The 23,677-nt window shown below is 46.0% G+C and overlaps 1 protein-coding gene across 1 annotated transcript in view; it reads right to left on the bottom strand.

Annotated features, from left to right (window-relative positions):
• The window catches only part of LOC147881992 (oligomeric golgi complex subunit), a 90,969-nt gene that overhangs the window by 42,073 nt on the left and 25,219 nt on the right, over positions 1 to 23,677 (bottom strand). Inside the window, exons 3-4 of the mRNA XM_087401736.1 lie at positions 10,634 to 10,781; positions 10,023 to 10,130 (exon numbers count right to left, since the gene is read on the bottom strand). Of these exons, the coding sequence (XP_087257862.1) occupies positions 10,023 to 10,130; positions 10,634 to 10,781 (256 nt within the window). The remainder of the gene's footprint in view (positions 1 to 10,022; positions 10,131 to 10,633; positions 10,782 to 23,677) is intronic.

Here is a 23,677-nt window from a genome sequence, read left to right as displayed (position 1 = left end):
GACTGTCTTAAGACAGTCATAGGGTAAACCTAATCCTAATAAAACACAAGTGAGTTTGTGGTGTGGCTCATCATTCTTTCACACCCGCACTTGAGTGTCTCTCTCTCTCACTCTCTTTCTCTTGCTCTTCTTCCCCCTTCACTCCCTTTCAAAAGCCTCGTCCCATTTGTGTAACCAGGTCTCAATGATATCGGAACTACGGTCAGACATCCGACCAGAATACTTTTCTGGCCTATAATTGGCAATATTAGGCACCTTAGCCCTCCTAGGCTCGACTGTATGAACACTGGACTTCGGTTCCATTGGAGATTTATCTTTCTCTTCACGAGATGGTCTAGCAGACATACTATGAACCATTTTCCTGAGCTCAGATTGCCCTATATTTGCTTGTAACTGTTGCACTAAAATCTGTTGCAAGGCATCCTCCAATAATGCAATTCTACCAGACAATGTATGGCCTACTGGGCGCGACACCTGCGGGGTCGGCCGGACTCCCGACTCTACGGGATCCACCCTAGAAGCTTCTTCTTCTACTTCCATTTAGGTTGATGGGGGGGGGGGTGTGTTTTTTTTTAACACACCTAAATTGTATCCACAATCAAAAGCCCAACTCTCAAATTTACAACTAACCAGGCATATATCAAACTGCAACCCAAACCACTTTTCCCTATGCTAGGGAAACTCCTGCAATCTCAAAACCCTCAAATACGGAGGTAAATAAACTAGCATATACCACAACAAAACTTAAAAGGCATAGAAAGCTCCCTAGTCATTCATGCTGCATTGATAGATTAATTTGTCTCTTTCCTCGAGCTCACGTCCCAACAAAGCAAAGCACTTTGATCAAGAAAGGGTTAAAATAGGAATGGATGATGTGGCTTTTTTTTTTCTCTCTCAAGGTCCAAAGACCTTAGATGACGTGGCCTCTGTCAATGCAAACGTTTAGATGGTCGCCTCACTCCCGGGATCTCCTTCACCCAATTCCACTATGAAAGGCGAATCTAAGAGCCGATCTTTGAAACTAGCAGAATTGCGAAACAAAGAAAAGCACAATGGGCTCCCAAGCCACGAGCTCGCTTCTCGCCAAAAACTTCCATTGGACGATTTCTTCATTTCCATGAGTTTGCTAACAAAGCCGAGCCCACACACGTATCGCTTCTTTGAATTACAGACTCTTGGCAATTCCCTTACACGCGCAGCTCGTCACAACGCCAGCCAATCAGTCTGCGTGCAACAACTAGTTCTTCACGCGATGCCAAAAAGCCCTGAAGGTACCAAATATGAACCTGCGGCTATACACGATCCTGCTTTTCCCAATCGCCTGCAGCTCTGATACCAAATGATACATCCTAGAAGCGTTAACGCCTAGCTTTTTTCAAATCACGGGCATAGGCACACGAATTATCCTCCAAGCCAACCTCGGTGGTAGCAAGCTCTCATGAAGATTACGCTACATGAAAGCTCCTGCTTGCCAAATCCCAACGAGCCCCAATTCCCTAGATGGATCTAGTATGCCACATGTCTTCATTCTAAGGTACCTCCTAAATGCATCATTTACCCCTCTCTTTGGATAATATTGAATCATTTGCCCCTTGGCACATTTAATGCATTTAGACCCTTTAGCCTTAGATCCACCTAGTCTAGTGCCATATCACCCTCACCAAGGACCTTGACTTTAATTCCTTTCTGATCATTTACGTAAAGCCCAATAAATATAATACAAACATTGATCCTTTAAAGGAAAATGTCGACTGACCCTTTTGAGGTCAAGTTACCTCAACTTGAGCGTAACAGGGAATCTACCTTATGAATGATGCGCTTGATTCTACTAGTATGGTGATCTCTTTTCCTACAGCTATCAGAAAATATGCTTTGGGATAGCACTATAGACCTCTATAGTACTTATTGTCGTAGATGCTCCATGACTTCAGCCAATACCTCGTCTTGAGACTCACGACTGCCACAAAGATTGGGTTCTACAATCACATGATCGTATTAGCCATGCCCTACCGTTAGCTGATATCACGGTTGCATCTTGATATAAGGCTTTGTTGTCTCCTTCTGGGCAAGTCATGTCCAAGATCTATGCATCAGTACTCGACACAGAGGTCAGCAGGTTTGTAGAGATGCAGGGACTTAGGGCAGAGCCAAGATTTCGGCGCGACCACGGGACCATGGATCACGTACTTGCGCTCAGGGGTGTCATAGAGGAGGTCAAGGCCCAGGTCACAGAAGCAGAGAGTATACTGTTGCTTTGTGGATTTCCGCAAGGCCTTTGACACAATCCCACGAGCCCACCTCATCAGACACTTGCAGACGTTGGGGTATGACGAGGAGATCATATGGGATGTTATGGCACTCTATGAGAGAGTCTCAGGCCGAGTTTGGGCAGGTGCCAGATGGACGGAGGAGACAGGATTGCCCACTATCACCAACCTTGTTTGGCCTCTACATAGACAAGCTCAAGACCTTCATGGGATCACTAGGGGGGCTGGTTGCTCTCTTGCAGGTACTGTGATTCAGATTCTCTTATACGCAGATGACGTGGTTCTGATGTCCTCCTCTCCTGAGAGCCTCCAGCGACATTTGGATGCACTACAAGTTTTTTGTGAGTCACATGATTTGAAGGTCAACCTTGGCAAGACCAAGGTTATGATCTTTAAGAGCAGTCATGCATAGAGAGCAGTTCACATTCGATGGATCACCAGTCGAGATTGTCTCCTTATATACCTACCTGGGTGTCTTCTCTGGCCCGATTTTCACGATGAGGCCAGCAATGCAGCCCTGTTTGAGCAGAGGATATGACTCACTTGCTCGCCTCGAGCAACAATGCTTCCACTTACACTTTCAGGACCCCCAGACCAAGGCTCTTTTCTTTGACTCCTTGGTTCGATCGGCAGGCATGTGCAGGCATGTACAGCAGCCCTTGTTGGGAGCGAGATCTCTCAGACACAGAGTGGGCTCGGGTGAGTTCGGCGCATCTCCACTACAATTAGATGCGGCATTCCAGACCAATACCTATCTACACCGCGTCAGATAGTACGGATCCAGTACAACGAAGCGGCGCACGTTGCCATGGATGGCTCTATTTTCATCCAGGACCTCGTAGACATTGGGGATAAGAGAGGTTGCTATGCCCAGACATGTAGGTGGTTTGAGAGATTAGGGCTTCACATAGACAGACTGCCTCCCTTCCAATACAACTTAGACACTCCATCTATCCCGCTAGGGTACCATGAGGTCAACCAGGTCATTCAAGAGGATCTACTATAGTTGCACACATTCAGGACCTGGTTGGAGCCGAGGGAGCTTCCATTGAAGCTCAATTTCTATAGAGACCACTACCCACACATCTCTGAGGAGGGCTTCCTTGTCCCACCAGAGTACACTCGGATCAACTTGCCACACTCATTGAAGATCTCTATCGGACAGTTTCGAGTCTCATCAGGCATCTCGGAGAGGATATAGCCACGTACTCAAAAGATCACACAATTATCCTAGCACGGGATTTTGATGCGCAAACAGGATCAAGGAAGGCCATTATAACACAAGGAAAAGACCCTCTATTGATGACAAGACACTTGAGCTGACCACACAGGCATGTCTAATGGGATTGAGAGAACACAACCAGCTATAGAAAAACAAAAATCCATCTGGTTGTTGAGCATGGACTACAATAAGGCTCACATACATGAGCACAAAAAGGCGATATCCCAATGCACAATGTCCCATACATGTGAAGAGTTGATAATTCTTGATGCAAATTACGCAAACAACAGCCCACACGTGCTTCACAAAGAGCAAAGGAAAAAGCTTAGGGAAGCCTTGCGACAGCTCATATAAAGAGGAGTGCAAATTTTTGGTACGAAGCCTGCTATTCCTCATTTAAGGATTTTTGTTCTAATGCATATGTGCAAGGATGTGTGCTCCACGAGTCAGAGCCACAAGCAACTACAATAGAAGCTCTAGCTATTTCCCAAAGACCAAGACTTGCTATAATGCAAGTAAAGGAGACAAATGATCCAAAAATTGATAGGGTGCCCACACCAACAAGACAAACCCCCGCAAAGGAAAGAAGTTTAGCAAAGTGGCACTTGAAGAACTTGGAGGATTCAGACGTCACAATATTCCGAAGACCAGTTTAGAGGTAAGAAGGTGTCAAAGAAAAGCCCCTACTGTGAAATATGCTTCAATGGTTCAGGCCAGATGAATTTGGAACCAAGAACCTTTGAAGAAGCGAAGGAAGTGCCAGAGTGGCAGGTTGCTTTGAAAGAAAAGATGGATGCCATTCTGAAGAAGCACACTTGGGACCTGGTTGATAGACCTCGGAGGAGGAAGATGATTGGAACCAAGTGGGTTTACTAGGCCAAGTATAAATCTACTGAATCTTTGAATAATTACAAGGCAAGACTTGTGGTCAAAGGCTATGCATAGGCAGCAGGAGTTGACTATGGAGGGACATTTACTCATACAGCCAAGATAACTACCTTTGCATGGTAATAGGTTTGGCAGGCCACCATCAGTGGCCAATTTTTCAGATGAACATGAAGCTTGTCTTTCTAAATGGTGAGGTTCAAGAAGAAGCGCATGTTGAGAAGCCAGAAGGGTTCCGACATCCAGGTTTTGGAAAGAAGGTATGCACAATTCGCAAGGCACTTTATGGGCTGAATTTTGAAACAGGCCCCAAGGGCATGGTACCAAAGGATAGATGAGTACTCCCATGAGATTGGATTTTCTCGTAGCCCATTTGCTATCTCATTAGAGGAGGTAACATCATAATCATTATCCTTCATGCAAATGATCTAATTATCACCGGTCATCACAGGAGGAAGATCCAGGAAGTCAAAGGACTCTTGATGCAAGAGTTCAAAATGACAGATTTGGGACTTCATTATTTCTTTGGCATAGGACTTTGGTAGAAGAATGACAGTATTTTCATTTGTCAAGAGAGTTAGTGCTAGGAGATGTTGAAAAGATTTCAGATGCAAGATTGCAAAGAAGAACCACTCCAATCAAGGTCAGGACAAAGCTGAGCAATAAGAACACATCTCGGTTAATGCAACGGTTTATAGGAACACGGTTGGCCGTTTATACACCTAGATGAATCTAGGAACATTCCCGAACTCATCCTCTAAAAACACAACATAGTGCAATTTCAATCTCACGATAGTCACTCATAAGATTGAAAACCATAAACTCCATCACACACAACAGGGACTAGCTACTATGATATCCCCACTCACATCATCAGCGCCCAACAATGGGTGTAGACCATAGTATAAAAATATGCTCTCACACATACAAATCCGCACACCCACACATACTTGAGCATCCATTTTTTCAAAGTCTTTGTACTGAGTTTCTATCGGCACTCCGGAGGTGAAGGGCAAACTCAGCCATGACGAAGGAGAAGGATAATTAAAAAGTAGTCCAAAATCTCTTCATTCAAGCTACAACTGCTTGTGAGGTCTAAACGATTTCATTTTAGTCTCTCCTAAACGAGCATCTAAATCTAGTTGATAGGGCAATGCACCATTTAAGATAGAAAAAATTATCGCAAACCATCTGGCCGCAACTTGGACGAAAACTTCACAAGGTGAAATTTGCATGTCCGCTAATATGGCAAAAGCATATATATGCCTAGATGAATCCAGGAACATTCCCAAACTCATCCTCTAAAAACACACCATAGTGCAGTTTCAATCTCACGATAGTCACTCATAAGATTGAAAATCATAAACTCCATCACGCATAGCAGGGACTAGCTCCTATGACATCCCCACTGACGTCATCAGCGCCCAACAGTGGGTGTAGACCATAGTATAAAAATATGCTCTCACACATACAAATCCACACACCCCCACATACCTGAGCACGGTTGGCAGTTTGCTATATTTAACTGATACCAAGCCTAATATAGCTTTTGCAGTAGGAGTGTTTTCTCAGTTTTCAACCAAACCAAGGGAGGATCACATGAAGGCTGGATTTAGGGTCCTCAGGTACCTCAAGGGCACAACCAGCTATGGGATCACGTATCACCCTAATAGCGATCTTGGAGGATTTTGTGATTCAGATTGGAATGGAGATTGCGATACACGGCACCCAACTTCAGATTATTGCAAGTGCTGTCATATCTTGGCTAAGCAAGATATGACAGCATGCTTGCAAGTGCTGTCATATCTTGGCTAAGCAAGAAGCAACCTTTAGTTATGTTGTTTTCCATGTACACAGCAGCTTGTTTAGCAACATGCGAGTCCATGGAGATGGGATACACAGCGCTCAACTTCAAGTTACTGCTTCATGCTTACAGAGGATGCCTTGGCAAAGCAAGAAGCAACCTACAATTACGTTGTCTTCCATGGAGTCAGAATACAAGGCAGTTTGTTTACCAGCATGCGAGTCCATTTGGCTCAAATGGATACTAGAGGACATAGGAGATCTCCAGGAGGAGGTGACTGTGATAATGTACGACAACGTGAGTTGCATAGCGATTGCAAAAAACCCGATGTTCCATGCTCATAAAAAGCATACCGAGGTTCGTTTATCACTTCATTCAAGAGCTGATTCAGGATGAGCTCATGGAGCTTCTTTATTAACCCAACAGAGGAAAACATATTCGATATTTTAACCAAGGCTCTTCCTAGAAAGAAGTTTGAGCATCTCACCAGACGCATGGGCATTTGCCCACAGTTGAGTCATTGAGGGGGTGTTGGAAGCGTCACTTACCCTACCTGTGAGCCCCCATATGAGGAGGACAAGGGTCAGGGCACTGTAGAAGGGAGGCTTACCTACATTGAGCAGTTGCCCATGGTTTGCAGCAAGTTTGGAGGGCTGTGAACACCTGGAACAAGAGCGGGAACAGCCATGATGACACATGTGGCATAGAGCAGGAATTACAGCAGTTGTAATGCACTGCCAGGGCCTATTTATAACCCTGGAAATAGGAGCCTCCAGCAGCAACTAAACTCACCAGAAACAGGTTGGCATCCAGTGGGGCGGTTTCCAGACCCAATTGAGTTATTTGACAGACCAAGTCGGCTGACTTTTGGCAAGGTCCAGGGCTACCTCATTCCCTACAAATAGGTGAATATTTTGAGTCATTCCTATGCAGCTACTGAAGCCTCTAAAGGCCCCGCAGATTGTGTAGAGTGTAGCAGATTTCTCTTCCATAGATCTCAGTAGGTGGTAGCCATCCTTGACTGCTAATGGGTCGTAGAAATTCAAAAAATTCAGATCTGATTACTGTTGACTCAAAATCAAGTGCAAATTTTTCATATAGCACATTAATTTTACCTTCCAGTCATTTCGCTACTTTGAGTTCACGTTAGCTCACAAAGAAGAGACAAGTACATCGACTCATTACAAAATAGTTTTTGTTATATTCTCCCAAAAGCTGTTACATATTTATGCGCACATATCTGCCGGCCATGGGCCTTACATCCGATTAACCAGAAAAGTACCAAATATCATTCAGATTTCAAGCAATGTGTGTCCCATTCCTGTACTTGGTCACCAGAGGAAGAAAGTCGGGCATCACGAGATTGTTGCTGCTATTATCCGAATCATCGGCTTCCACAAGATGCTCTTTACCAGGACGGTGCATAAGAGGTGCAGCTGCATCACTGTCAGCATTCAAGGGGCTCTCCTGTCTTCAAAAGCATTATCCACCCGAGCACACGTCCCCATAGCAACATCAACAAGACCATCAGTTTGCGCAGTTAGCACCGGCGAGCGAGGAGTTTCCAAGTCGAAGTATCTGGGAGCATGCACGTCCAGCACTCCCTTGATATGTCTGTCAAGTTGAGGCTGCACAGATCAGGAGTCGCAGGAGAAGAAAATAGTACCAACATCTGATTGAGTCAAGGCGTTGGGAGAGATCATCGCCTTCCACAATGATTGTGCTTTCTCTGCCTCCATTCCTTTACCCACACATGGAATGACCCACGTAGCAGACAGGTCGGTTCGCAGCATTTTGAGCAGGCATCTGCTAAATGTCATGCCGATTCTGCATCCTTATACTTCCAAATAACGGTCAAATATATTGGCACTGCTCAGACACACCCGATTTTTAATTTCATCAGCACCATACCTTACATACAACTCAATACCAGCTCTCAAGTCGTCATAACTCACGTTCTTCGACACACTTTTGAAGTGTGGTTGCCCAAAGTCCTTAAAGCAGTAGCCTAACATGGCATGAAATGTGTGCACGTTATGTTGTTTCAACCCACGGCACATGAGCACCGCTCCTACGGGTTTACTGACATCCCACCATATGTATTTCTTTATCATCCTATTCACTGAAACTATGCTGCGAGCATACACACGAACAACCATCTGAAGATGCAAATGAGACAAAGCCCCTCCTCTTCCACAGCGCAGAATCCTGACACGCATGACTCTTTCAGAAAAGCCTCTACTTTTGACAACACAGCCAAATCAATGTCGCTACCTCCCACACCCACCGTCACGCTCAGCTCAAACACTTTAGGACCCGATGTCTTCCCCTTCACTTTTGGAGGCCTTCCTCTCCCCCGCTTTATCCTAAAAGAGCCATGCAAAGGTTACTTACCCAAAATCTGTGCTACCCACAAACGACTCGAAACTTATGGAAGCATGTCGTTATCGTTCTCCTCCACGTCATCCGCAACATCAGTATCTCCCTCATTGGCATCAACCTCACAATCCTCCGCTGCAACATAGCCATCATCTTCCCTTTCATGCCGGATCTCTACATTGTACGCCTCGCACTACTCCGTAGCATCCGCTTTAAGCAGCACCTCGCAGCCGGCGACATCGTGGGAGGTCCCGCAAATCATCTCCAGGGAGGTCGACCAAATGAACGCCCCCCTTTACTCCATCCCCCTTTAGTGAGCCTGGAAGACTCCAGAACCACGTGGCCAGCCATGCATTGGCTGCCACGCGTCAAAATTCCATGCATAACCCCCTTACCCCCCTCCCCCCACACCGCGCCCCCTAAACTAATTGGAATTTCCAGTAACTGGGGGGTCCTATTTTGCAAAGCACCTCTGGCTGGATGTACTTGGCTCGTGCTTGAGCAGTTTTCCCACGTTTTGTGCATGCATATACCGAGCTATCTTTCTTTTCTACTTGTTGTATTGTGTAGGTGAGTTTCAGTTAGTGAGTACTGTTGTTTCTGAGGGAGATCAGTGAGTAATACAAGTTTATTCCCCTGTGTTAGCGTTTCTGTCCAAACAGCCCCTAAATCTAACAAGCGATGCCAAGTGGCCTCCTACCCTTACTTTATAAGGACCTTCTCTAGGATGCGAGAAGGAGCACCGGTGCTTCTGCTTCCTTTAGTGTCATGGTTGAAACTTTTTGTCTATGTTTTTTCAAATGAAACATTACAATACATGGTGCAAAAATTGTGGCCCTTTTCCATCGCAGTAAGAAAATACAGCTGATAAGGGAGATTGTTGAAGCTTCAATGCAAATAAGTTTTGGTTCATACGAAATGAATATATGCCAAGAAACAATGCTCTACACAATTCAAGGAGGCGAAAGAGCCAGAGGCATGGCAGGGATTTCTTGCCGTAAAAAAGATGCAGCTGCCGGGATCCATCACAGGAAAAAATATGACGGAAGGCAGTAACCTAGATTGCATGAAGCCTTCAATAGCTTGACTGCTGAATACAAAGCCCGCTATTTCACCATTGCTGTACATCAGCTTCAACATTGTGATATGCTTCTCTTGTTCACTCGATATAATCAACAGAACCACTTTTTACCAGTATGCCTTTGGCTTAAGTAACAAGCCCTGTGGTATTTGGGATTGAGCTTGATTTGGACTGTTCCTTAACATCTTATCCTAATCTCCTTTCTTCCCTGTTCTCCTTTATAATGTATAATGGTTGACATATAGATATTATCTTTATAATGTTACTAATAATAGATACGGATAACTGATCAAATCAGACTTGCTTTTTCTTACACTGTACTCTTCCATGGCACTTTGATGCAAAGCATTTGTTGAAAAATGAACAAGGATGAAGGAAACAAACCTGGTGATGAGTTCGAAGCAATATTTTACAATTGGCATGAATCTCTTGCACCCGGGAAAGTGCTTTGAAAAAGTTATCATTCAATTCTTCTTCTCTAAGGGCATTGATCTGCACATACATGAAAGAATAATGGTGCTCAAAAGATGCATGAAATTGTTACAGTGTAAGCTAGGAACATGTTTACAAGAACCGACAGTGTTTGTCCTTATCCACTGAGCCTCACTACAAAATGTAAGAGTATTGTGAAAACATATTAGTACCATTACCCAAAAAAAAAAAACAGATGAAGGCACATATATGATTCCTTCATTCAAAAGAGCTTGTAAATATGGAAGCAAAATATATCTACAAATTATTAAAGAACAGCCAAATCAACTATGAAAATCCAATGTTTGGAAGTTTGTTCTCTCTAACTTGTCTTTGGCCAGCTGCTAATCAGCATCCACAACCTTGAATGTATTACAGGTCAATTGCCTTTATATCTGCAATCTAATCTTTAGGAGGCCTACTGCAAACCTCATGCAATGGGGAAGACAATGCATCTTTCTCTATTGAAAATGCATCCAGAGGTCAATTAAATGAAACAATTCAATGCAACATAATATACGCACCTCCTCAGGAGATAGCTGGTAGTCACGTAAGAAGCTGGAGACTATCTCTTGCCGTTGATTTGTATTTTCCAATTCTTGCTTCAATCTTTCAGTTGCAACTACAATGTCCCCAGTAATGGCACTACAAGAGCTCAGAGACTTGGTAATCCTGCCAAGCAAACATTCAAAACAAGGTCCTTTCATGTGAAAAAATTTGACTAACTATCCCTATGCCTTCCTATGACAAATACCAAAACTTGTCTATGACAGGTATCCAAGTGCCTATTGATATGCTCCAAAAAATAGGGCCAAAACAAAGATCAAGTCTCAAGAAACCATTCAACTACCAGATGTATAGATCGGCCTCCATTACATCAAATCTTACTAGCTGAGAACATCAAAAGGAACAAGAGACAAAAAACCAAATTTTGCAAATAAAATCAAGAAATTGTCTTTGATTTTCAACTAAGAAAAACGGCCAACGGGACAAAAAAACTATATACCTAGATGAATCCAGGAACATTCCCAAACTCATCCTCTAAAAACACAACATAGTGCAGTTTCACTCTCATGATAGTCACTCACAAGGTTGAAAACCATAAACTCCATCATGCATAGCAGGGACTAGCGAGGAACGCGACCTTCACCCCGCCCACTGCTGCCCTCGCCCCGCGCGCTGCCTAGGCTCCGCCCTGCCACTCCCACCCTTCTCTCCCCGCGCCCTCCCCTCGCACCTTGGTCGCCTTGCTGCACGCCCCCTCCGCTGGCTGAGTGCTCCCCCTGCTGACTGGCTGCCCCCCTGCTCCGATCCAGCCGTGAGCCTCTCCAGGATGGCGCATCCTGCTTGTTGGTGGCTCCCTTCCCGTGGCAGTGTGGTCTTCCAGGCTGGTCTTTTGCACCCTTCTCCCTCTCCGTGGAGTAGAACGCGTCTGGGTCGGGGGTGTTCGGGCTTTTGGAGGTGTCGAGCCACTTGCGGCATGGGGCCTTGCACTTCTTCGGAGGGGAGTATCTTCGGCTTCAGCTGTCTCCCTTGCCCTGGCGGTCCTCCACATTTGCACCTTCACAGCAGCAGTAGGTTCATCTTTCAGGAAGCGTCTCTCCCTTCCCGGTGGCATTTCTTTGGCGGAAGGAGGTTTGCCCTGCACTCTCCTGCTCTTCCGGAGTTGGAGTTCTCCTCGCAGCTTTGCCCTGGCGACATCGGCCATGGCCATCCCCCAGCAGTCCAGTTCGTCCCTCCCCGTGGTGGTGGTTGTGCTGCCCTCGTCCCCTCAGCATCTCCTGGCCGCGAGTGGTGCACTGGAGCTGGATGTACCTGGCCCTTGGACAACAACCCAGAGGGGTCGCGTCGGCTGGTGGCTTCCTTGCTTGGGTCTCCAAGCTTCTCAAGACTCAGAGTTTTTCTCGAAGATTCTTTTTCCACAGGGCGGCGGCCCTCGACTCCTTCCTCAGGGATCCCTTCTCCTTTGGCTCTACTTCTTCTTGTCGTACCAGGAGGCTCCCCATGTGGGTTGAGGCCTGCAGGTGCGTGGAGCAGGCTACTGGAGTGCGGACTCGCCCCCCGTCAGGTGGTGGTTGCTCATGCTGGCAAGTCTCTTCCTATTGGCATCCTCGGGCGGGCACGATGGACGGGAGCTCAGCGGAGGAGGGATCCATACATGCTAGGATTACGAGTATCTCCAGGATTCACTTCATCAGGGATTATTGGTCGGCCTCGATTGTTGGATGTTAACTCAGAGGAGTCATATCAGTTGAGAATTCACTGTCTCGAAGACTTTCTAGTACTTCCAGGATTCACTTCATCAGGGATCCGTAGCTTTTTTGGTTTCGTGGTTTACTGGTTTTCAGAAAACCCAGACTAGGGTTTTCTTGGTTTGACTGCATTTTGCAACAGTTTTTGCTTGGCCCTGTGTGGCTTGTAGTTTCGCAGGTGGGAGTTATCCCTGTGCTCCAGCATTGCTGTTGAGTCTCTTGTATGCCTTGTCTCGAAGTAATATAATTAGCCCTTCTTTTTTCAAAAAAAAAAATAATATCTTGGATTATGCCACAATAATCATCCATGGCTCCATTGGCTCCCTCAAAGCTAGCAATGACGCTGCAATCTTGTGTGTTTCTCTTATCATGAATCCGTTGTGTTCGAAAATGCTTGCCCTCACACCATATAGCATTGAACATAGTGCACTACACCAAGAAAATAGCAGGGACTAGCTACTATGACATCCCCACTGACGTCATCAGCGCCCAACAGTGGGTGTAGACCATAGTATAAAAATATGCTCTCACACATACGAATCCACACAACCACACATACTTGAGCATCCATTTATACAAAGTCTTCATACTGAGTTTCTGTCGACACTCCGGAGGTGAAGGGCAGACTCAGCCATGATGAAGGCTAGCACTAAAGGACAAAAAAACTACTCCAAAGTTTGCATCTTTCATCTCGCATTGGAGCAATCCCATGTAGTTGGTGAAGTGAATGAAGAAATGTCAGTAAGTATACAACATTGTATAAAAGTGCTGAAATCAACTAAATAATTATGGCCTACAGTAATCTTGTACATATGTATAACCAAAAAGTATTTCCTCTCTTGATTCTAAGAATAGTCACACACGCACACTTTTTGGTGAAATCCATACAATTATATTAACAAAAGTTGTCTCCAAGAAGGAGAGCAATTACATGTTTAGAAAGCTTGCATATATGCTAGAAACTGAGAGTAACCGTCCACTATGCTTGAGGAGGAGATTACAGATCCAATTAAGGGATGGGGCAAGCAATGGTGTATCTACACCAAAAGTTCCAAGACATTATGCTCCGGGATTATCTGCCACCCTAGCTACCTCCTCCTTTACAGACCGGAAGACCCCACATCGATTTGATTCCAAACTCCACACCTCCAAGTAAGCTTCCTTACCGACTTTCCAGGTCTATGGAGGGGGAGTTAGAGCAGCAATTTGTTAGAATTATTGCCATAACTCTAGGCAGTGACCAATGTAATCCATAAGTGAGTTAGGGGTACTTTTCGCTCACTAGATTTTTTCCCCTAACCACAATTAGTGGGTTAGTGTGGTTTTGTCACTTAGACAAAACCATCTCCACTCTTGTATTTTTCTTATCTTATCTATTACACTCTACGTTTGCTCCTGCTTACTCTCTTGCATCCTGCTTGCTCCATTCTTACATTTGGTATCAGAGCCACAAGCTCCTGCTCCTGCTTACAGCCCACACGCGGATCATCTCCTACGTGGTCACGCAACCCGGAGCTCCAATCACCGTACTTGCTTATCTGTATAGTCCATACGACTGTACGGAATTCCGTACCTGCACGTACCGTCGCCGTGCCACCGCACCTACCTGCTGCTCGTCGTACGTCCATACCTATCTGCAACCTGCCGTACGGCCCTGTTTGGCGTCCTACCCACAACATGTATGCTATTTCGTACTTACCTGCCGTACAATCGTACGGCCCTACAGATTCGACCATACAACTACGTACGGGGCATCAGCGCCATACATTTTCTATGCACGTCCGTACATTTCCATAACACACCGTATGTCCGTACATTTCAGCTCGTTCGTACACCGTTGTCATTCCGTACAAGCCATCCGTATGCCGCACGTTCAGCCCGGCATCCATACGTTCTGCAACACCCATCCGTACACGTGTTCCGTACGGGTATCCGTACCTTGGTAGGTCTCCTTGCAGGATCTTTCTGCAGGTGCTTTCCTTTGCAGAGAAATTCGGGCTTCTGGGTCCCTTTGCAGGTGGGCAGATTTGGTCACATTTTGTGAATCAGACATTTTGTCAAATTTGGGGCTTTTCGAGGATTTGCCCCAATTTCAACTCAATTTCATCCCAAAATTTGGGGCTTTTGGTTTGCACTGCAATTTCTTGCATAATTGGGGCTTTCAGTTAATTTGTCCTCTTTTGGATGCAATTTCCCTAAAGAAATTGGGGCTTTTGGCATTCGGATGCAATTTGGCAGTGTGCAAACAGTTTGGGACTGATGTAGGCAGTTTTGGACTCATTTTGAGTGACATTGCAGACATTGGCAATTTTTGCAGTGTTGTTTGGGTAATTTTTGGGCATTGCTGAGCATTCTGGTGCATTTTAAGCCTTTGATAGGCTGTGATAGCAAGCTGTCATTTTGGGCAGATTTTTGCAAACTTTGGTTGTGCATCTTTGATCCCAAGAAGGAATTTCACTTGTCAGGTTTGCTGCATTTTTTGTTTTGTCTGGCAGATATGGCTTGGAACAATCCCAATGAGGTTTTTGGTGTCCTCACACAAGAGGATAAGTTGGATGGCACCAACTATTACTTATGGAGTTTTATGGTTCACAACATCTTAGTTGGCAATTTGGTATCCTCACACAAGAGGATAAGTTGGATGGCACCAACTATTACTTATGGAGTTTTATGGTTCGCAACATCTTAGTTGGCAAACATCTATGGGATTATGTCAACAAAGATGAGAAAAGGCCAGAGACTGTGGTTGCACTTGTCACTCCTCCTCAACAAGGTGGAGGCAAGGGTAGAGGTCAAGGTGCAGGACCAGTGTTAAGTGCAGCAACTGCTGCTTTGGTGGCTCCCACACAGGAACAGAAAAGGTGGGATTCACGTGATGCACAAGCTCTTTCAATTATTTCCTTTCTATCAAAAGGTTTATCATTCCTCACATTCGGTCATGCAAGACCTCGAAGGCAGCTTGGGATATTTTAGAGAGCATGTTTGCAGCCAGAAATGATGCCCGGGTCTCTTTTCTGAAGAGAGAGCTATCTCACACACATATGGATGAGGGTAATTCCATGAATGCTCACCTCACCAAGCTTCAGGATTTGAGGGAACAATTGTTGAATATAGATGAGATCATTCCTGATTCAGAGATGACTACCACCACTCTGAATTCTCTTCCTGAGTCGTATCTTGGTTTTCATACCTTGCTGAATTTGTCATTGAGGGGGGGGTGCCAATCCTCTCTCTTTTCGCGAGTTGGTAGGACTCTTGTTGCAGGAAGAACGAGCCACGAAGAACATGGCCACACGGGCGGGCGAGCATGCCATGCTCTCAAAATTCAAGCCCAAAGGGAAAGGGCAGCAAAAACAACAATTGAACCAGCCTACACATCAGCATAAAGCTGATTCCAGACAGCCCTCTCACAAGGCTAAAGAGGGGATGCAGAGAAGCCAAAGAGGAAGGGTATTTGTCACTACTGCAAGAAGCCGGGTCACTACATTGGTGAATGCAAGAAGAGGATAGCAAAGGAGAAGAATAAGGATTCGAGTATGGCTGTCTCAGATGCATCAGCCCCTAGTGCACATGAAGGAGTGGATGTTACAGCCAACTTTGTGGAAGAGGATTATGCCTTTTTGTCTTGCATTTCAGTTTTTCAAGTGGCTGGTCCAGATACTACAGCCACTCTTGAGGATGACTCTTATGCTTTCCTGACTTGCAGCTATGACCCTTCGAAGGATGCATGCACTTTCAGTGTCAATGAGACATTGAACACATGGTATTTTGATCGTAGTGCATCCAAGCACATCACTTCCACGAAGAGTCTTTTTGCATCTCTACATTCACCATCCGTTGGAAAGAGAGTGATTTGTGCAAACAATTCTTCTTATTCAATGTGTGGAGTGGGTGATATTATACTTACTTCCACGGATGGCACAGATTTCAGAATTTCTGATGTTCTTTATGTGCCTGGTATCAAGAAGAATTTACTTTCAGTGTCCTCAGTCAATCTAGGAGGATTTCAAGTTATCTTTGATGATGCTAAGTGTGCAGTCCGAGACAAAGAAAATGCTCATCGTCGCTTCCTCACATCCGTCTTACTGGCTCATCGTCGCTTCCTCACGTCCGTCGCTCACTCGTCGTACATCGCTCACGTCCCATCTGCTCACGTCCCGTCCGTTTCTCCCGTCCGTCTATTCACGTCCGTCGCTCATCGCTGCAGCTTCGCCCGTCTGCTGACGTCCATCGTTCATGGCTGCTCCACGTTTGCCCTCAGCTCACCGTCTTCTCACACTCGTCCTCAGCTCCCCGTCTACTCGTCCTCAGCTCGCACATCTTATCACCTGCAGCTTGCCCGTCTATTCGTCTATCTGCTTACCCGTATGAGCTCTCAGCTCCCCCTCTGCGCACCCGTCTGCTCCCTGTCTACTCCTTGTTTGCTCTCAGCCGCTCAGCCGCCCCGCTCAGCCGCTCAACCTCCCCGTCACTCCCTCTCGTAGCCTCTCCACTGCCTCTCTCCCACTAGCCTCTCTGCTCCCTCCCGCCCTGCCCCTCGCCTCTCCGCCCTCCACCCTCTCCCCTCCGCCCTCCTACAACCCCTCCTGCCCTCCCACCCTTTTTTTTTTTTTGCTTTTTTTCCTTTTCTCTCTCTCTCTCTCTCTCTCTCTCTCTCTCTCTCTCTCTCTCTCTCTCTCTCTCTCCTCCTTCCCCCCCCCCCCCTCCTGCAATCCATTCTTTGCTGCCTCCCCCATAATGAGTGGCAAAGGGGGATGAGGACAGGGGACTAGGCAGGAGACCCTTCGGTTCAATTTTACATACGCGAGGAGATGGGGAAGGGGAACGGTGACAAGGGGAAAACACAAAAGCAACTCAGTCTGGAGGACCTCAACAAACACAGCAACCAGAGCGGTTTGACAGTGCACAGCACCGCGGCCCAGAAGAAAGGGGCCCACCCGAAGCCCATGCCGCTCACCACATCCTCGACCTCTATGGTTACCACCACTATTTCACCACCATCATCCGCCTCATCATCTACGCCACCTCTCTCCTCTCCCTCTCCTACATCATCATCACAGGTCTCCTCTCCGATAGCCTCACCACTAGCCCCACCGGCCACGGCTCCATGGTACTTTTCCCTCGTATCACCTCTACCTCTCAGTCAGTCACCCTTCAGCACCTCGTCCGGCCTCGCTACTCCTACATACCACTCATCATCACAGGTCTCCTCTCCGATAGCCTCACCACTAGCCCACCGGCCACGGCTCCATGGTACTTTTCCCTCGTATCACCTCTACCTCTCAGTCAGCCACCCTTCAGCACCTCGTCCGGCCTCGCTACTCCTACATACCACTCCCCCGCCCAGATCACGCTGTCCCCACCCTCAGTACAACCTCAGCAGCCCACCTTCATTCCAACCTCTCTCAAGATCCAGTTCCCACCTGGACTAGGATATCTTAGGCCCCCACCAAATGCTTGGGACTCCTTATTGGCTGAGATACACAGCATCCGAACCCGTCAGGCAGAGCTGACACGTTACACTCAGGAGCAAGCCCAATACACCCAAGACCAGGCCCGCATTATACACGAGCAGGGCACCCTTATCCAGGGGCTCAAACACGACATCAAACAGCTTCAAGAGGAGCTCGAGACCCTGAGAGCAGTGCCTGGAGGGACCCCAGTCACAGAGATGGAGACACAGATAGCCACGATGCAGTCGGCTATAGCAGGGACGACTAGGTGGGTGGACGTGGCGAAACGGGAGCCTGCAAAAGCAACCGTTTCAGCCGCCATACAGGATCAGCAACAGCTTTCAACATCCGAATACGAGCGATCACGCGAGACAGCACCAGCACCACTACGACTTGTGCTCTTCTTCGGACTTAGAAAAGACAATTATGTCATCGAAGAAGGTACCTTTTTGAACTGCCTATAGGGTCGGAAGATACAATCCATCATCCTATTGAAGGTAGCTGGGGTATTGGTCAATCCAAAAGGCATCACCAGATACTCATACAACCCAAAAGTAGTGCGGAACGCTGTCTTGTGCACATCCTGAGGCTGTGTCCTCACTTGGTGATAGCCACTCTTTAAGTCTATCCTACTGAAAACTGAAGCTCCATTTAACTGATCCAGCACATCATCAATGCGTGGAATAGGGAATCTATTCTTGATGGTCATTTTGTTCAGTATGCGGTAATCGACGCACATACGGAATGAGCCATCTTTCTTCTGTACTAACAGTACAGGGAAACAAAAAGGAGAAGAACTGGGCTGAATCAACCCCTTGGACAACAAGTCCTGCACCTGAGTCATAATCTCTTCTCACTGAGTTGCACTAACTCTGTATGTGGGTCTATTTAGTGGCTCGCTTCCAGGAATGAGTTCTATGCCATGATCCTCAGGTCTCTCAGGGGGTAGCTCCCCTGGCAAAGCGTCAGAAAAACAATCTTTAAATTTTTTAATAAACTCAAATTTATTTTGATCTGCCTCACTTGTTTCAGCATACATTTCCACATCTCTCTCTTTTACAAAAATCATGTAAGCTGAAACTGCAGACTTTATTTCTTTTCCAACAGAACTATTTGATACAATGGGAATAGTTTCCCCTCTATTCCTAGCAACCACATGATATTCTTTGCCCCTATGTACAAACTCCAGCACTCTCTCAGGAAGAGTCAACTTCACTGCCTTGCGATAAAATCAAGGCATACCCAAGACTACATCATGATGTTTCACTGAAGAAATGAAGAAGTCTTCCTGATCCACATAACTCTGTATATGAAGACGGAGCTTCCCTATCAAGGGAGTGACTGGCACAGGGTTTCCGCAGAACATCTGATCGGCATCCAAAGCCCTGCCCAACTCCTCTGTCTTTATTCCCAGCCTCAGGGCAAGGTCCTCTTATATGAAATTATCAGTAGCCCCTGGATCAAATAAAATTAGCACTTGCTGGTCTCTAACTTTGCCCCATGATAGCGGCAATTCTCGTTCTTCTGGGTTTGCAACATGACCCAGTATGTCAGGAATTCCTCCTGCCATTGGCTTTTGCAGTCCCCGTGGCTTCTCTGCCTCTTTTCCCTTCGAAGTTGAAGGCTTTTCTGGGCACTGGGCAGCCACATGCCCCTCTTTCCCACACTTAAAGCATTTCCCATCTCTGCGAAACTCAGCTATCTATTCAGGAGTGAATGGGGATTTGCCTTTATAAGTCTTTGAAAACGGAGTACCCCTCGGCTTCTGAGGCTGAAACCCTTTCTTTTCAACCTTGGGGTACTCTTTCTTTTCTAATTTTGAAAAATCAGTTTTCTTTCTTTCAGCACGTCCTGCATGCAAGGATAGTACTGTAGATGGATCTTGTAACGGCACAAGACTAGCCACTGAAGCTGAATGCATAAGGTCTTGAGTGTTCTTTGCCCCCAAAGCATTCATTACTGCCTGGATTCTTGGACTGAGACCTGCTCTGTACTTTCTCATTTTGGTTCCTTTGGAGATCTTTTTGAAAGGTGCAACCTGCAAATAAGCATCCCAAAACTTTTGGTTGTACACATCCACTGTATCTCCTGCATCCATATGCAAACTGTCCCAATCTTGAAGAACATGATCTCTAAACTGTTTAGGCATAAACTGCTGGTATAAGGCTTTCTTGAAGTCCTTCCACTTCTTTGGGATTGACCCATCTGTGGTCTGTGCACTCCACCATGCACTAGCTGTCGTTGTCAAGTGTAAACTGACCATTCTTAATTTGGAGGATTCTGAAAACTTTTCTCTACCAAATGCAGCATCAAACTGCCTGATGAACTACAATGCTTTGTCTGTATGACCATATTGTCCATTATAGGTCATAAACTTGACAGATTTACCTCCCTCTTTGAATTCCTTGGTCTCTCTGGAAGACTTACTCTTCCTAGACTTCTTGTGTTTCCTTCTTTTCCTGGATGGTTTATCTGATAAAGAAGAAGATACAGAAGTCGAGCTCGAGGTAGACGGTGAAGGACTGGGAGATCGGTGATGACGCCTCGATCTCTTCTTGCTATGAGACCGTCCCCTATGAGATCTCTCTTTCTCTGGCTGTACACAAGAGTGTGCCTCTGGCATTGGCACATCATATGCTGCATTAGGCATAGCTTCTGCTTGAAACAAATGCTCAGCTCTTGGATCCCTTTAGAGATTTTCCATCTCCTGTATACGAGTGCATACCATCTGCTCAAATTCTTGCTGAGTTTGTTGCACACTTCTCTGTCTTGGATGTGCATCCCTATCTTGTGAATCCCATTCGATAGGTGATTGAGCCATTTTCTTACAACTCATCTGAGATCTGCAAGTTTCTCACACACACTGTGTATGCAACTGACGCACACTACCTTTGCTTTTCAAAGAGAAAAATTACCTCAACAAGAGGTGTCTTGCATTCACAATCTATGCCAGTACCGGGCTGTCAACTTAAGGCATATACCCACAAGCTTGCCAAGGCATCAACAACTATATTGCCCTTTTTCTGGCTGCTGCAAAAAGCACTCAGAATGCATCTGACTCCCTTTTCCTGAGCACAAAGGCAAGCATTCCTTTACTTGTGCAAATCTCTGATTTTCTCTGATTTCTTCTTTTTCTGACAGTAAATCCTCGCTCAGATAGGTGAAAACTGCTAGCAGAAACAGTCTCTGTAACTTTTCTTCTTTTTTTTTGGGGTGACAGTAACCAGATGGGTAACTGGCTGGTTACTCTAACCAGACTAACTGGCTCTGGTCTGGTTGGTCTGTAATTAGACCTCTAACCAGATTAACTAGATTCTGAAGTAGCTGAACCATGCCACGTCATCATCTACGTGTCACTGCCACGTCATCTGCTGCCTGGCTAGGTGCCACGTCAGCGCAGTACACGTGTCTGCCACATCACGAAAGCCACGTCACCAAGCCTAAGGTTGAGAAAAATTCTGGCAGAGTTTCAAGATCGTCACGGACTTCCGTCAGCGTCGCAAAACAGCCATGGAACAACTTTGTTCGCATCTATTTCATGACGAACACCTCAAAAGCTCTTCTCTTGTGGTTCACCAGTCGACACCCCACGCTTGGCAACCGTCAATGCTCGCGTGAGGATATTCCTTTGGGGTCGTCAGCGCAGAATTTACCTTCGCAAAACCTCCACGCTACTAGAAACTCCAAACAACGTTGAAAGGTCTCTGCAGGTCCTTTTGGTCATTCAGCATCGTGAGACCACCCAGAGATGCACGCCAAGGTAAGCGTCACGTGAAGAATTTACTTCACGGAGAGGCGTGTTGCTGCGTGGAGATCTCCGTCGTCCAGCTCTTCATCAGACGCACAAGTCTCTAGTGAAGGCGTGTCTACACCTTCACGACGCGTGACCACATATTCGCACCCCCAAATCTCTACCTGCGTCACAATTTCCTGTGGAATATTTTCTTTTTGCACGCAGCCCGTACTTGATCGTCACACAGGAATTGTTTTCTCTGATCGTGATTGCCATAGAAGGCAATTCATGCCTTGCTCTGATACCAATGTAACCTCAGTCGTAAAATACAGCAGAGAGAATCTCATTTCTTTCCCTCTCTCCCTCTCTCAACAGAGACACTAGGGCCCAGGACAACACTCGGGCTGGACCCCCCCGAAGGATTTTATTACTTGAGAGAAGATGAAGTACATAGTTCAGCGTAGAGCTGTTCATACATGAAAATCCAAGACGTGAATGAATGAATGAATCATTACATGAGCTCTCAGGCTCCCCTTCTTGGCAACAAGCCACTTGTCAATTTCTACACTACTTTCCTAATTACATGCCACTAAGGGCAACTCTGGAGTCTTCGAAGCACTTGGTCACGCGAACCGCCTCCTAGACTCTGATTAGGCTCCCGTAGCGCTTAGGAAAATAACTCTTCCTAGTACCTGCAACAATTAATTAAAGCGCACCACCATGGCATCCATTAATTGTTAGCGCTTTGCATGCAAACAGCACATTGTGGACTAGTTCTAGTCACGGTGGGCGTCCCCACTGAACACATGTGCACACATAACAAATATAAAAATATATATTTATTCTCTGGTTGACCGAAGTCAACGCTCTTGATCATAATTAAGGAGCTTTGACCAAGGGTCGAGGCGCCTTAATTATAGCCAAGTCTCTCCAACCGAAGTTGGCACATCTTGGTTAACCGTGGTTAACCCTCTTGGCGCATGCCAAGTCTCGTTGACCGAAGTCAACAATCTCTAACCGTAGTCAGCTCTGTAGTTCTTTGGTTAACCGTAGTTAACCCTCTTGGTAATAAACCAAGTCTCCCCGACCGCGGTCAGGTTTACTTGATCAGAGTCAAGTATCTTTGACCGTAGTCAATTCTTTGACCATAATTAACACATATAAAACTCTTTGATTATAATCAAATAAATGGTCAACTGTACTTTGACTTAGGATATTTACATTGTGGTGACACTGGCTCACAATGGAGTGATCAATAGCAACAGTGGAGCCAAATATTCCAGTTGTTTGGAGAAATGATCGAGTATGTCCCCGGCAAAAACAACCCCATTGCCGACGCTCTATGTCAAAAAGGTTCAATCCAGACCATTGAGAAGGCCACTGTGCTTGAAATCCACGGAAAGGATCTTGATAGTATGAAGGCACAGTATGTGGATTCAACAGAGTTTGGCACCTAGTTCCAGTTAACCACAACTCTTGCTCGAAGCCATTACTTATTAGAGGACGGTTGACTTTTCTATAAGAAAAAATTATATGTACTCAAAGACAAACGGCAGTTACTTCTTCATGATGCCCACGACGCCCTTACTGGTGGTCATAGAGGTATCAATGGTACTTTGGAGAAGTTAGAGCACTACTTCTATTGGCCAAAGATGCAGAAGGACGTACACGGCTACGTTCAAAATTGTCAGATATACCAAAAGGTCAAGGCTTTCCACAAGAAGGTGGCTGGCTTACTTATGCCATTGCCAATACCTGACGGTCCTTTCCAGGACATAAGCATGGACTTTGTGGGACCACTTCCAGCATCCACAGGTACGCGTAACACTCCATGTCTTACTATTGTTTGTCGCTTTAAATATTGTATGCTTATTCCCAGCAAGCAGACGGCCAGCACTGAAGACGTAGCTTGTTTGTTCATATGAAGGAGGGAATGTCACATGCACCCCTGCACTTGGGTGCAATGTCACGACACTGGCTACAGCGACAAGTGCGTTATAATTCCTAGATAGGAGATTTTGTCGTATAGTGTGACCCCTTTGTGAGCCCTTGTCCAGGGACAGTCAAGCACAAGCTACGTAGGTCAGCCTCTCCGCCTTAGGTCAAGTCAGAAGATCAATCCTTGTTCAC

This window comes from Dipteris shenzhenensis, chromosome 30 (assembly GCF_047967505.1).
Source record: "Dipteris shenzhenensis isolate YYH24624 ecotype China chromosome 30, Dip_SZ_1.0, whole genome shotgun sequence".
NCBI lineage: Eukaryota > Viridiplantae > Streptophyta > Polypodiopsida > Gleicheniales > Dipteridaceae > Dipteris > Dipteris shenzhenensis.
Note: the sequence above shows the minus strand (reverse complement) of the source record. Positions and strands in the feature narration are given on the sequence as shown.